General features: G+C 37.0%; 1 protein-coding gene across 2 annotated transcripts in view; it reads right to left on the bottom strand.

The window, feature by feature from the left end:
* Positions 1 to 649: 649 nt before the first annotated feature.
* Positions 650 to 16,014, bottom strand: part of LOC116734657 (exostosin-1) — a 250,148-nt gene continuing 234,783 nt past the window's right edge. For both annotated transcript variants that reach the window (XM_032586179.1, XM_032586180.1), the window contains exons 10-13: positions 11,818 to 11,910; positions 5,280 to 5,440; positions 4,209 to 4,380; positions 650 to 970 (exon numbers count right to left, since the gene is read on the bottom strand). In XM_032586179.1, coding sequence (XP_032442070.1) covers positions 785 to 970; positions 4,209 to 4,380; positions 5,280 to 5,440; positions 11,818 to 11,910 — 612 coding nt within the window. In that variant the 3' untranslated portion in view covers positions 650 to 784. The remainder of the gene's footprint in view (positions 971 to 4,208; positions 4,381 to 5,279; positions 5,441 to 11,817; positions 11,911 to 16,014) is intronic.

The raw sequence follows: 16,014 nt of genomic DNA, 5'->3' as shown, positions 1-16,014 counted from the left end.
ATCTAGAATATGTCTAGGTTTTTGTTGCATTCACATACACTGATCAGCCACAAGATTAAAACTGTTACTGGACATAATTTATTACTGCATAAATCTGAGATTTTCCTTCCAGATGACTGCAGAACAGAACAGAAACCTACTATGAAAGGAGATTAGGACCATTTGGAAAAAAAGAATTCAGATTTTTTCTTTCCTCAGAATTTTGACATTTAATCACAGAATAAAATCAAAATTGTGAGAAAAGTTCTGATTGTACTTTTAAAAAATTTCTGACTCAGAATTTTGACTTTAATCTTCTGATATAAAAAGTCAAATTTCTGACCAATAAGAATTCAGATTTAGTTTTCATAGAATCCTGACTTTTTCTCATAAATTTGACTAATCTGAGATTAAAAGTCAAAATTTGAGGAAAAAAGTTAATTCTGAAAAATAAGTCAAAATTTGGACTTTTGATCTGAGAAGATTAAAGTCAAAATTATGAGAAAAAACTCAGCTTTATTTATTACTTTTCTCAGTGTCCCTAATCCTCTTCTGCCCATATAACACCGATGGTTTTAATGTTGTGGGTGACCATTTATATATCTCTGACTGGCATACTTACTTGTTTCTCCGCCGTATGTTTCTCACACTTTTCCATAAAAACAAGCAGTCCTTTCTCCACGTTTTGATCTTTTGCCTGCAGGTTTTTCTTCTCATAGAACCCCATTCTGTTCGTTCGTTCGTTTTAGTCCTCCAGAACCGCCCATGTTCCAGATGAGGCTCTGAGTTTGTGTGAGTTTTGCCTTCAGAGTCTCTCAATGTCTCTGTATTTCTTCCTCAGTATAGAAACTTGGTCCCTGAATAGGACGGGGTCCAGCCTCATCTGGGAGTGCACCAAAGGCATGAAGCCCAGCCACCGGCTGAAGGCGTTCATACAGGTCTGTCGCTGAGCAAAATGGTCTGGGTCAGCCCATCGAGATGCTTTGGAGCCCTGAGTGTAGAAGATAAAGGAGAGAAAAGGGAGAATGAAAAGTCAATAGTCAGATAAAAAATGCATATAGATTAGAAAAATAAAATATTGTCCTATGCAGTAGTGACTTCCAAAGTATGTCAAGACGAATACAGTATAGGTGTGTTTGTAATATAACATGTTTAAAGAGGGCAAGTATTTTTGCGCTGTAAGTTTTTATAACCCTTATGGCAACCCCAATACAACCCCAATACAACCCCAATACAACCCCAATATAACCCCAATACAACCCCAATACAACCCCAATATAACCCCAATACAACCCCAATATAACCCCAATACAACCCCAATACAACCCCAATACAACCCCAATACAACCCCAATATAACCCCAATACAACCCCAATACAACCCCAATATAACCGCAATACAACCCCAATATAACCCCAATACAACCCCAATACAACCCCAATATAACCCCAATACAACCCCAATATAACCCCAATACAACCCCAATACAACCTTCCATTCAACCCCAATACAACCCCAATATAACCCCAATACAACCCCAATACAACCTTCCATTCAACCCCAATACAACCCCAATATAACCGCAATACAACCCCAATACAACCCCAATATAACCCCAATACAACCCCAATATAACCCCAATACAACCCCAATATAACCCCAATACAACCCCAATACAACCTTCCATTCAACCCCAATACAACCCCAATATAACCGCAATACAACCCCAATACAACCCCAATATAACCCCAATACAACCCCAATATAACCCCAATACAATCCTCCTTCCAACCCTTATAGAAATTCTAATTCTGAGAAATAAAATCTGAATTCTGTGGAAAAAAAAGTTTTTTGTGCCCCTGATCCTCTTCAGAAGTCTGAAAATGATAAATGCATTTAATGTCTTGTACTTTCTTCCTGAATTTGAAAGGCCCTCTATTAGATTGTGCAGCTGAGGGGAAACTCAAGGGAAGCAGAATCAGCTTTGGCATTGGGATGAGGAGATTGATCCAATGGCTGCTGGAGGTCATGTAGGATAATTAAACTCCAACAAATCAAGTGACAGATGCGGTTTGGCATTAGAATCAACATTTTCCTCCAAAAACACAAAACTCTTCAACGTCAGTTCATTGAAGTTGCTCCTGTTGTTCAAAGTTTCCCAAACATTTCAGCTACTTTTACCTTCTCGGTGCTAAATGTCTCGCCTGCGTTGCTTGAAGCAAAGTCACAAATCAACAATTGAGAGGCAGGAAAAGTGAAATGAGTGAAGTCGGGGGTAAATCTTGGTTTGCTGTGCTGCCTTCACAATTAAGACATTAATCACAGAGTTCATACTGCAGAGTCATCGTCCTGCCTGTGGTCAGGCCATCAATCAGAACCTGACATTGAGCTGGCTATGTCAACACACACACTTTCACACACACACACACACACACACACAGCACATGTTGGGCTTTCCTATGCGGCAGGGAGTCAAACTCATTTTTGTTTTGGGCCAAATCAAGATCATGAATGCTCTTAAAGGGCCGGTTGTGCCAGAATGTATTGATAAAACCTGTTCACAAACTTAAAATGTGAATGAATCCTCAAAATTAAATAATATTGAACATCTTGTCCAGAACTTTGGGATTGTTTTGTGATTTTCTGTATTAGAAATCAAAGTGTTTGTGGTACTAATCTGGAAATATTTGTGATATTTATTTATGATAAATATGCTTTAATTTTGCGACGAACGCTCAACACTGGAACTGGATAAGATATTTTAAATATCCAAAAGTAGTAGTTGAACGAAAATTTAAAACCCAACACAACCAAAACCATAAATAAAATAGATTATTTAGCCTCAAAAGACAAAATTGCTTTTCATAAAATGTGAATGTAAATTATCTAGCCTATTTTAAATCTCCATAGAAATTTATTTCTGTATTTTATCTGAACTATTTTCTCTTACCTGTAGAGCTCTGGTGAATGGATATAAACTTTAATTTGGAAAACCTTCAAACTGAAAACTGACCTGGAACATATCAATAGCTCGTTAAAGAGTAGAAGAAGAAAACACTCGTCCTGACTTGTTTAATGATGAATAGAGTGTCGTGTTTCTGACTCGATCTGCTGCTGACTCACTTTGATTTTTAAATCTTTCAGAGCTTGTGCCGCCTTACAGCTGCAATCAGTCTCCACTTCAGGCGCTGGATGATTTACAGCACAGACCTTAACATTTATAGCATGGCGCTAGCTGGCAATGGCATTATTATAGAGTTCAATATATTTATTTTCCAGTATTTTATTTGGTCAGAGTCCTTGAATACAAATGTGTTTGCTGTTCAGTAAATCCTATACTTTGTCCATAAATCCTCATTTTTTCCTTCTGGTCCTTCATCTTAACTTTCCTATATTAATTTATTACTTATATTCTGCAAACAAAACCTTGTTTTTCAACTCATTTTGCAGGTTTGGTCTCTTTCTGCTACATTCCAAAGACTTTTAAAGTCATTTTGGTAATCTGGTCTCTAAATTCACCTTAAGTGTTAAATTTGTGCTTCAAGGTTAAAACACATCAGCAGTTCGACTTTTTAAGAACAAAGAAGTTGATTCTACAGCACACAAAACCAAATTTCAACATTTTTATAAGTTTAATAATTAATAAAAGATCATTTTATTTATATTTTATAACATTTTAATGTTTTCTCTGGAAAATTTGAAATTAAACTTTTTTTTTTTCTAGCAAATTTTTGGCTTTTGGAACTCAGATTTCCAAGTTTTATCTATAAAAATTTATGAAATTAATCTGAGTTTTTTTCTAGCAAACTGTCAACATTTTAGCTCAGAAATTTCCACGTGTTTTCTCTAGAAAGTTTGAGATTAACCTCAAGATTTCTGACTTGTTTTTCTAGCTAATATTTGCCTTTTCAAGTTCATAAATGTCCACGTTTTTTCTAGAAAATTATCCTCAAAATTGGCAGAAATGTATTTCTCCTTTTGTTTTTTTCTATCTAAAATGGCTCTAAAGCACCTCCATACTTTTCCTTTCTGGTATGGCTCCCCCATCTTTGTTTCTGTGTCTACTGGCTCCTCTTAAGGATGACCAGCAGCGCCCTTTGCTGGATGGAGGCCAAACTGCAATGCTAAAAGAAGCTCTAAGCTGACTTCATTAGTTAATCAAATAATTTTAAAGTAATTAATCTAATGTGTTGAGTGTTTGTGTAAATGTTTAAGTGAAACTGCGTCACCTGGCCCATCATGGTCTCCTTGTACTGCTTCTTCTGTGTGACTTTGATCGGCGGCTGCTTGGTGACGGCTGAAACCAGGAAGTTCATCAGGATGTCTTCGCAGTTGGCCATGCGGTCCACCATGGTCAGCAGGCCGGCTGGGATGTAGTGAGTGAACAGGAAGTGGTAGTATCTGATGACACAGTGAAGAGAGCTTCAGCGTTCTGGTTTCCTCGTTCTGGTCTTTTAAATTCAGTGCTGCTGTTGTGTTGCTCTCGCAGCGTGGGAACACTAGATCACTGTCAGGTCTTTTACCTCCCTGCCAAGGTCTGCACTCGCTCGCTCTTACACACACACGCACACACACCACCTCTAATTCGTGTTGTCTGCTTTTGTTGGCATTTGAGAGTCGAAATAACAAAAGAACTAAGGAGGTGCATTCAGCATCCAAACAATGGAGCGAAGAGAAAGCCGTTTATCTGCGAGACAAGACGCCTGAAATCCCTTTGGAGAGGAACACTCTCGGCTGTTCAATTTACCGCTCTGCTACATGCTCCAATTTACCTTTTTTTCTTTCAAATTTCATTACTAGTATCACATTTTAAACACTTTTAGATAACAGAGCAGCTATATTGTTTCACGTAATTCTCTAGTGAAGAAAATGAGTAAGATGATCTCAGTGAATGAAAACGGTTAACGTGGCTGTCAGGTGGATGTTTTAAAGGTTTGGCTTGGAGCCGATTGCAGAACAATTACAACCCAAAGAGCCAACAGTAATAATGACAGAATGAGCTTTACTGTGAACAATGGACAGCATCTGTCTGCACAGCCAACATACAGCTGACATCGGGTGAGGCGGGTCTTAGCGCTGTCAATCACTTGGGACACCCGTAGTTTAGATAAAAAAAAACAGAAATACATGCAAATAGTTAATTAAAAGACACGTGTCTATTGTATGTATCTTATTACATGTCATTTTCTTGTCTGGTTGTATTCCTAGAAGCATATTCCGAGTAAAAGAGAAGGATTCTGTGAATAAAAATAAGTGCAGGGCTTTTTCTGGTCAGCTGGAAGTCATTCAGGGCTTTGTACCTGTGGTAAAAAGCTGCTCCTGTAAGTACCATGGAGTAGTCATTAGTCCACTTGGAGGTGTAGCCCCAGCGTGATCTGGAACTATCCCAGTAGTGGCTCCTCGCCGGATAACCCACAATCCGCTCTGGAAAACTTTGCCATACAATAAAAGCAAAGTCCACCTGGAGAAGCATAAAAGCAAAGACAGCCAGGGTGGAAAGAGAAGGAAATTGAGGGTAAATGGAAATCACAGCAGTTGCTTTCTTCTTTCCCTTTTAGTACTTTAGCTTTGCACAGTGTAAGATTTGGAGCCAGCTGTCGACAGAAATGCAATGTAATGATTTCACTCGTCAAGAAGTTACTGCAGCTTTTAATGTAGCTTTGCCTCTACAGGTGACTGAGCTGAACGTTTTTCATCTGTCAAACCGTCTTCAAGGGACGTGTGAGAAATCTGTAACAAACTATACAAGTTGAATCAGGCGGGAGCTGTTTTATATGACAGGGTAAGGTTTGTTCAGGTGGAGTTTATGGGAATTAGTTGTTGGTGCTTTACCTGCAGCAGGTGGGTGTTTCTTTTTTTTTTTTTTTAAAGATTTTGTTGGCTCTAGTGGCCTTTATTTGAAAGTAGTTTGACAGGAAACAGGGTAATCAGAGAGGGGGAAGACATGCGGCAAACGTCGCCAGGCCGGGAATCGAACCTACGACCACCGCTACAAGGACTAAGGCCTCAACGTGGGTCATGCTTTGCCCCTGCGCCACCACAGCACCCCAGGTAGGTGTTTCTGATGTGTGTTATTCCAACATGAAGTCAACCTGGAGCCACAAAAAGCAACTTAAAAATTCTGATGTGAGCTAAAGCTTTGATAGTGAATGGCGAAACTCAACATTTTGTTTCGTTTTCCCAGTCTAAATACTGGAATGCTAAAACTCCACATACTTCCAGTAGCATCAGTGATTTTATGAGGATTACGGTGGCTTCCAAATGTATTGGAAGTGATTTATTTTGATTCCTTGAACAAGTTAGGATAAGACAACGGGCTTGTTGCATTAAATCTAAGGAAGCTGCTTTTGGCCGCAACCCCCAACTCAACATTTACACTTACACGTGAAAATGGCTGCAAACAATTCTACAGCGGTGCAGCTTTGAAAAGCAGAAGTGGAGCCTCCTGCATGACCAAAAAGAATGCAGCAAGTTATTTCTGGATGGCAAGTGAACAATAAAACACGTGTCTATCGTACAGGGCATACAGTGCTGACCAAACGTGCTGGAGCTAAGCTTGTGTTAACAGGCGGAACTCTGCTGGCGTTGCCGGGTAACGGGCGGAACTCTGCTGGTGTTGCTAGGTGAGGAGTCAATGCCTGCTGATTTGGAGGTTTTTGAAACGGATCATTTCTCAGAGACCAAAACCATCAACTTGTTGCTAAAAAAACCAGCTGGGTGAATTCTTTAAGCGCTTGGTCTGTTTTTAGAAGCAGTAGAAAGCAAAATGGAAGTATAAAAATGTGTAAAATGTGAATTTACTTCAACTGTAAGATCTTTAATTGGCAACATCCTCAATCCTACTTACTCAAGTTTATTTCTTTGTCTTTTGTAATTTTTTCACCATACTGAAAGCCCTTCGCTCCCCCAAAGACAAAACGATTACAAAAGTAGATAAACAATATTTAAATTCCTATCAATGACAAAAACACAGCAGCAAAGTAGGAACCTTATGTGGGATTGTGTGGAGCACCTGGCCGTCCTTGAAGGAATCTGATCCACCTGACAAAGACCCTCCTTTGAATTCAAAAGCACCACTGAGACACGCAGGCAGACACACCAGAGAATAAGGGGATCAGCACATAATGAAATACTTGGCTACACAGACACCGGCGCGCGCACATCACCTGGGGAAGCGGACAGAAAATTAATTACCACAACTGCACGGAAGAAGAGCCGGCGTTGGGGAGGAGAGCCCTGAAAGTGGATGTACTTTAGTGATACCTGGCGGCTTCTGTCATGAATCGTGTGAGCAATTACTGTAAAGCGGCGGCGCTAAGCCGAGAGAAAGGTTGCAGCTGCCGCTCCCAATGCAGCCGCCGATCAATTGGCGCGTTGGCGGCGTGTGTGGTTGAGTCTGAGCGCGTCAAAACGTCTCCACAGCCGGGCTGAAAGGATTAATAATATCCTGCAAATCTAATTTTCCCCTCGGTGATGAAGAGGTAAAATGGAGCCTCAATGACAGATTACAGGACTCCTTATTCTTATTCATACTTCTGTTATTGGGACATTAAAGATTAGTCCGTTAATTTGCAATGAATGCAGCTCAGTTACCGTGATTTAACACAGAAGTCATTGAGATGTCGTACGAAGTGATAAAAGTACAACTTTGTATTATACATACTAATAGGTTCTACAAGGCCGACATTGATCTACGGATCAGAGGGTCAATCTAGCAATAGATCTGTTTCAAATCTCTCCTGACATTTGGGTTTAATGTGTCCAATGTCATGAGAAGACAAGCACAAGGCATTGTAATCCCTGATACCTGCTTCAGTTTTCAGTGCTTTTCTTTTTGAGATATTGTTGCACTGTTGAGCCTGCGGCATTTGATTTATTTGGAAGAAAACTTGCAAAAACGTAGCTTTTGTCTGCTTTTAGAGGAATCAGTGTTGAAATGTATTTGTATTTCATTGACTTTTTGTCTAATTCAGTTAGTTTGAATTAATTTTTTTATACTTTGGTTCATTTTTAGGTCAAAGTGTTGGGTAATGAATACTCAACAGAAGATACAATTTTCAAAAAATGTATTAAATTTTTGTTGGACAGCCAACTGACCTCGGTGTTTTCTCCCAACGTTTGCAGCCGGCATTTTGCAGTAGCATAAGTGTTGGTTATGGAGTACCATCATTTATAATCGTAAACTGCTTGTCTGGGGAAAAAAGTCAATTTCACATTACATTAATAAAACAGCAAAACTTAGGATGTTTTATCTATGATTTGAGTTTGTTTTAGTTAGTTTCATAAACGCACTTTAAAGTTCCAGTTAGTTATAGTTATTCCCCATTAATTACCGTTTTTATTCATTTCAGTTAATGGAAATGTTTTCTCAGTTTGTTAGGTTAGTTAACTATAATAACCTTAAGGAGAACTTGCTGTTGGCGCAATAGTTGGTATTGGTTTGCAGCAGTTGGAAAATCATTAATAAACACTATTTCTACTTTAACAAGTCTTGTTTTAAAGATATTCTGAATTCCACTGGAATTATTGATAATAGCTGAATAAAAATACATATTTTAAATTTGCTGCCTGTGAGTTAAGGATCAGAATTTGATGGGAATACAGAAGAAAACCGTGATTTTAGTTTAGTAAGAATAACATAGCAGCTGCTAGTTGAAAATGCTAACTCCATAACCATTTGGCCCATGTTTTAGATTAACAAAATTCAGCTTTAACTGCCTGTTGCTTTACTTTTGATAAATAATAAATGTTTAACAGCAGGAAAACTAGCAAAAAAACATGACAGATGTTGAAATTCTATCTTAAATTCATAGTTTTTCAACAGAAATAAGCCACAAAATTCACAAAATCTTTGTCTTCAGTGTGGAAGTTTGAATTAAGAGACAAAGTCAGAAATTATTAGCAAATGTGTTAAAATAATAGAAAGTTAATGGATGTTCAAGAGGAACAAAAAAAGCTTCTTATCTAAACTAATTATCTTTAACTGGACAAACTGATTTTGAGATAGTTCATTAATCTCCAGTCTGTATTAATGGTTTTACTTTTTGAGACTTAAAATTCAAAAGCAGAACAAAATCTGCATTGATTCAAATGATGGTTAGTAAAGTCTTAAATCAATAAAAGTTAGAAAAAATATATAAGTATTGGTAAATTAGTGCTTTAGCTTTACTGGTTAAAGAGTATTATTATTATATTATGTTATATTGAAATTAAATTTACATTCAGAAATCTAACATAAACTGCAACAACTTTAACGTATAATTTAACTTTTGCAGGTTAATTGCAGTTTTGCTTTAGTTGCACCAGTTCCTGCACCAAATGAGAGGCGTCTGTTTTGTCTTTTCCTCTCCTAGTGGAATAAAACTAATTTAATTAACTGAAATAACGTGATCAGCAAACTGGCAAAGTCAAGCTTTGCTGAAATAATGCAATATGAAGAATGCTAATGAAGGCGTAATGTTCAATCAGGTGACGTATTTCTCTGTGCTCAGAATATTCCCTGGCCATATTTAAAGGGCACCAGGAGTGATGAATTAGTGAGCGCATTAGAGATTTCCCCGCCTCTGATTAGCTTCTTATTTCTCCTTTTTCAGGAAGAAAGCAGCTGCTCCGACTTGGAACTAACAATTATTTTAGTTATCGATTAATTTATTGACTGTTTTAACGATTAATCAATTACTAAATTAGTTGCCGATTATTTGAATAACCGATTCATCATGATTAATCTGATTAAGTCCTATTAAAGAACGGGAGTCTATAATCTGCCACATGCAGATGCTGGTGAATTTTTTTGGTTTTTGTTACTTTTAGTAAACTTACTGATTGCGAACACATCAGATTGTACTTTAAAATAGATGCTGGTACGACTCACGGTTATTTAAATTGTCCTAAATGAATGCCACTGGAGTGTTTCTCATCCTCTGTTTTAAGCAACATCTGAGACTTTAATCAAAAATATTCTGTGTGCTCTGACAGAGTAATGATACAGACGCTGAGGTAATGGCTCTGGCAAAACTCCTGACTCCATGAAAGCACTTTGTTTTTCATTAAATCTTTTTCTGCCGGCTTTTTACTTTCGTCTTTGAGCCGTAGTTGTTGCTATGCATTCTGTCCCTTTAATTGCTCCATCTTTTCTCCTTCCTCTCCATTTCTTACTGTTCCTTCTTCACTTTTCAGGTTTTTCTTCCATCTTTAAAGTCATCAACACAGGAATTTTGAAAAAGAAACCAGATTCTTGCAGGTTAAGCTCCCTTTTAAAAGCAAAACACTTTTGTTTACCTCTGAGTGGTTGCTGCACTGTTTAGCAGCGCGAGGCAATTCATTTATTTTGATCATTATTCATGACTTTACGTGGACGGCTTGTGCCATTTCAGCATGGATCAATACTGTGTCGAGGTATCACCTCCTCCTTCTACTGGCTGAAACTAAAGGTACCGACTGGAAGTGAGACGGGGCGGAAATCATAGGACAAAAAAAGCTTTTTACTAATAAATTGTCCCAGTTTCAATTGAAAGTGAGCATTCTAGTGAGGTTTTGGATTTTTGAGTGGTTTTGTTTTATTATAATATCCTCTTTATTGTTATAATTTACCTCCCCATCAATGTTAAAAAATAAATGTTTGCAGGTATTTTCTTAATTTGCAGCTTTATACTATTTTACAAACATTCACTTTGAATGTCAAAAATACCTTTTGGTTTGTTTGTTGTTTTTTTTAAGTGCATGTGATTGTGATGTATGAACATTTATTGAGTGATACATATCAGACATTTCTTTTTTTAAATGTTAATTAAGGCTTACAGTGGTGGGCACACTTCTGCTAATCTGCTAATTTCAGTTTAGCGCTTTAGCATGTTTGCTAACTTATGTTCCTTTTACTTTTTCCAGATAAATTCTAAAACACTAATTTACTAGATTGTTTTGTAAACTTTCAGCTGAGTAAAGCTCAACATCTGTGAAGACATTTTGGTTATCGACTGTTAAGTATTCTTTAATTAGTTAGCTGTGCTTTTCCATGCTTTTATTTTGAAGTGGGGCACTGTTGACACTGCAGATCCATTTCCTTTTCTCACATTCTTTTTTCTAGGAGTAAGGGCATTAAAGAACATTTATTATGAAGTCAAAATTAAAATGGTGCTCAAAGGTTGTAGTGTTTCAAGGGAAGATATAATTGGAATTAAAGTTAGCGCTTTAGCATTAGCGTCTGCCAATTAGCATGTTAGTATAGTGCTTTAGCTGTAGCAGACCTAATGTTTAGGATTAATGCTAGAATGTTGGTTCAAACTTTGCTTTTTATATTGCTTAATTCACACGTTAAACTGTGGACAAACAGAACCAACAAAACAGAAAATTGTTAAGCTAAGTAAATTAAATTAATCAACAAAAAGCTTGTAGGAGCTTAAAAACGTTAAACTAGAATCAAGCCGACATTTAAACTGACAGTATTTAATTGAAGTTAACACTTTAGCATTAGCTTCTGTTAAATACTGTGTTAGTGTAGCACCTAGCGTTAGCAGGGCTAATGTTTTACAATTAGCGTAACTAGCTTTTCAGTTTACCCAGTTTGTGATTGTGCAGCCTATAACATGACCATAACCATCTACTTTTTGAATGAATTACTGAAATTCATTTATTTTTTAATAATTTACTGTAAAGTTGTGGGACTATATTTCCTTTGCTGGGTGGGAGAACGTTGCGCTAACAGGACTGACTGCGAAGAGATTAATTCAGAAGTTGTAATCTGTGTCTAGTAGCGTTGTGAGCTGACAGCATGGCTGCCTCACCTCGTTTTCTAGATGAAGTATTTGTGTCCAAGTTGTCTGGTTTTAATCAATAACTCACCTCATTGGTTGAGAGAACAGAGTCTTCATCCAGACTGAGCACAGCGTCGGTGGTGATGATGTCGTTGTGTGGGAAAAAACGACTGCTCATCGTCTGCAGAGAAAAACGCAAACCGCCCTGCATTAATATAGTCTAATGAATCCAAAACAAGAAAAACTACAGAGACAAAGCAGCTTTAAAAGGTCAAATAAATCTCATTTACTTCATTTTTGAATGATTATTTGTAGAGAGACATAAAAAATCTGAACTTAATAAACAAATAGTTGTTTCACCCCCAGCTGTGGGTCTGTCGATCAGCGAGCGCCTAATAGCTTTTGTGTGACTATCAATTCAGCGCCTGACAGAAAACATTGTGGACCCAGATCCATCAGCCTAAAGATGGCCGCTGACGTTATTGACTCGTAATTAAAGCATGAATTATTCAACTGTTTGTTTGGAGAACAAATGAAGGGACAGAAATTGATGTTTGAGGAAAAGGAAAGTTCTGGTTCCTCACCTAAAAAATGTTGAATACATCTAAACATTATTTTGAACAAACATGAATTCAGTTAACTAAAAATACTTTTGTAAATTAACTCCACATTTATCTAATTTACAACCTGTACTGTAATAATAAGCTTCACTGATTGTTTACTGTACTGCATCTTTAGGCCTTAGATGCTAATTTCAAAGCTAATTTTTCATTTAGCACATTAGCTAATTTTTAGCTTCCCTTAAATAATTTTCCAGATAAATTCTAAAGTACTAATTTACTTGGCTGTTTTGTTAACTTTAAATTAAATAAAGTTTGTCATATCAGTTTTACTGTGCACTGAATTTGGTTGAAGCACGATAAAAGCGTTTCATATCAGTCGATGTTGATAAAATGCTGAGAAACTGGTGACGTGACATTTCTTGTTTTTTCTGCAGTTTTTACTCCTCATTGTTGTTTTTTAGTTTTAACCAGTTACAAGGCAAAACTTTAAACTGCTGCTGTGCCAGTAACTCAACAAGTTGTTGCTAGGTAACCAATGAGTGAGTGAGTTGCTAGGTAACCAGAGAGTGAGCATTCCACCAACCTGGACAATGGAAAGATACATTTCAGTTAAATATATCAGCTTATGGAAAAATCTTGACAGTAAGATAAAACAATAAATCTCTTTTTGGTATTTAAAGAAACGTAAAAATCATTACGATGAAGCGATATGGTGTCGAATAAGCTGATGTTTTGTTGTGTATTTGAAATATATTTAATAATCTAAGTTGAATAGCCAATTTTCTCCTACGTGAATAGGGGGAAGATATTATAAGTTTATACTTTCTTCTTTTTATTCATGATTTATTTTAGTTAGACTTCAACATACTTTATTGTCATTGTACAAAGACATAACAGTGAATTTGGCAACGAAATTGATTTCAGAAAAATTATAAGTGTAACTATAAATACATATAGCTATATAAACGTGTTACTGGTAGAGGCAAGAAAAAGAAATAAAGTAAAAATATTAATAAAAACAAACTAAAATAATTAAACAAATATATTACTAAATACATATAACTTAGCATTTCATAGTTATATGAACTATTCATATTTATTATTGAGTGAATGAAATGAAAAATAAAATAGGACAAAATAGAAAAAGAAAATAAATTAAAGATTGTTCAGCCTGGCGGGGACAAATAAAACCTGGCGGGCCACCAGGCTTATAATACCCTGACGGAAACATTAAAATACACAAACAGCAATAAATTATCATTACTTTGGTTGTCACCTTAGTGGACATGGTGTAATGTGCAGGTTTGTTGCTGCAGCTGCAACATTATTAACGTGTAAAAAGGAAACTCTAAGGCGGCACAAACCTAAAGTAGAAAGCCAGTTTAGTTTATTACACAAGTGCCAGCATGATGCATTAGCGTGCAGGCCGAGTTCGACTGCACGCTTCTTCACCCAGGATCCTTAAAAACATGCCGCTGTTTTAATATTTGTTGGTTTCATCTCGAATTAGCCAAGATTTGATGCCAATTTAATTAATCTTCATTTTAGCTGCTGTCAGATTTCTGGAAATGGTTTTAAGAGTTATTTAGCAAAGATGGTAGATGTCTGTAAGTATCACACAGCTCGTCATCTTAGATTAGTAAGCTGCTAGACGCAGAGTTCAAACTTATCAAGACATTTCCTGAAACATGAAATTTAAAAATCCGTCAGTTTAAAGCAGACGTGCAATTTCACATTACAGAATTACCTTAAGGTTATTTTTTGAGATTAAAGCGTTTTATAATCAGTCAGGTGATAAATTCAGCCAGGAAGACAAACACTTTGGCACAAATGGACTGAATGACGTAATTTTACTTTTTGCTTAGATTTTCTCTATTTTAGAGTGTTATTTGATATTTTAAATGTCAAAAATTGATTTCTAGATAAAATAATCAGCGTCCCAGAACAAAAAAGAAGGAAAATTAAATATGTAAGTAAATTGTGTGTAAACAATTTTAATACCATATAATGTAGGAAGAAATGTTAAACCTAGAAATGCATACCTTTAGACAAAATGGATTCATGCCATCTTTATCTCTAACCTCATTATAAACTCATGTTTCTATCAGTGCTCGGTGTTTGTTGTCGTTTCTGTTTACCAGTTCAAACATTTTGCTCTTGCTACAGTAAATGCTGGTTTTGAGACGTCTTATCAGCTGAATCAAACTCTACGGCGGTTTTGTAGTTGTCCGGGTAACTGTCCCACCCCCACTGCTTCCCTCCGGCCGGCGTCGATCCGTTTTGCCTCTGGACTCAGATTAGATCCATCTGATACCTCTGGCAGTTCAGTGGTCTGTTATCTTCATCACCTCCCTTTACTCCTTCCCTCTCTGCATATTTGAAAGCAGCTTATATCGGCTTTCATCTCGTTAATTTCTTCAAATTTGAGATCTGTTGGCAATTTGCAGTGTTAAGAGCAATCATTTCTTTAATAATTAACATTTTATGATCACTTAGATGCTAAATTATGGATGAAACTCCCATTAATTCTGTTATGTCGAAGTTAATATGTTTTGATTTGATGTTTCCTTTGAAACAATGTTTAAAAAAGTCATCGTGTCTCAAGGTTGGTTGAGGCTGCAGCTAAGTGATTGCAGTCTGGGCTCCTGTTTTTCAGCTGATCTGACAGATTAAAAACAGCAGAGTGAAGCGGAGTCGGAGCCCGACAACAGAGAAGAAGTAAAGGTTCGCTGATGGAGTACAACACTCAGCATTATAGAGTAGAAACAGTCATAACCAACAACAAATTACTGTGCTGCTGCACCCTGTTGAGACAAATGACACTTTCTGAGCGTGCGTGTTTGTCGTTGTTACAGCAGGAGCAAACAGAAATTGAAGCAAACGCACCCGAGAGCATCTGTCCTGGCAGCACAACAATATACCGCGTGACTAATTATAGGACCGCACGCACCGCAAGAGGCTTTTTACTGTCACCCGTGGAAACGTCGCTCCGGTTTTTCAAGGGGGGGAGACATTTACATGAAAACAAACAGAAGCAATTAGCCGACGAGTCGAGAGCCGCGCACAGAGAGACGTTTACATAGAGGTCGCGAGGGAGGTTCGGTGTTTTAGAGGCTGAACGGTCGCAACTAATGAGAAAATTAGAACAATTTAAAGTGTAAAAGTACCCAAAACAGCTGGGAGGTTATTCAGCTTCTGGGTATTCTTGAAGAAAGACTATTACCCAGTTATGCTGCAAATAACAATATCCGCAGATTTGTGCTGTTATAGCTCACAATAAAAGCTGGAATCCTTCAGCTTCACTGCTTTAAGTGTTTGTTTTACCCAGAAATAATAAAACGTTTGATGGCAAAGGACAGATGGTTATCAAACTAAACTGTCATTTATCCTGTCCTCCGCTCTGTTAAAGGACTCCTGGTATGTTTCAAGGCAGACATATTGGAAATATGCAGCTTTGATTACATTTAAAACCTTGTCTGCAGGTTTTTGATTTGTTTTCAATGGGAAAATTTTCACTTTTCTCTTCCTTACACATTTAAAGATTTTAAAGGAGACTTCTTATGCTCCTTTAAACAGAATGATTTTTTGCAAAATTTTAATGAACACTTGGACGAACACTCATTGGTGAACACAATTAACTGAAATATCTTTATAAATACCTGATTTTTTTTTCCATAAAAACTAACAGCTAACTTAATCCACAGAGACAAAATACTGTCATT

The sequence above is a fragment of the Xiphophorus hellerii genome, chromosome 15 (genome assembly GCF_003331165.1).
Source record: "Xiphophorus hellerii strain 12219 chromosome 15, Xiphophorus_hellerii-4.1, whole genome shotgun sequence".
NCBI lineage: Eukaryota > Metazoa > Chordata > Actinopteri > Cyprinodontiformes > Poeciliidae > Xiphophorus > Xiphophorus hellerii.
The sequence above is the reverse complement of the archived record's forward strand: the minus strand, read 5'-3'. Positions and strand labels throughout refer to the sequence as shown.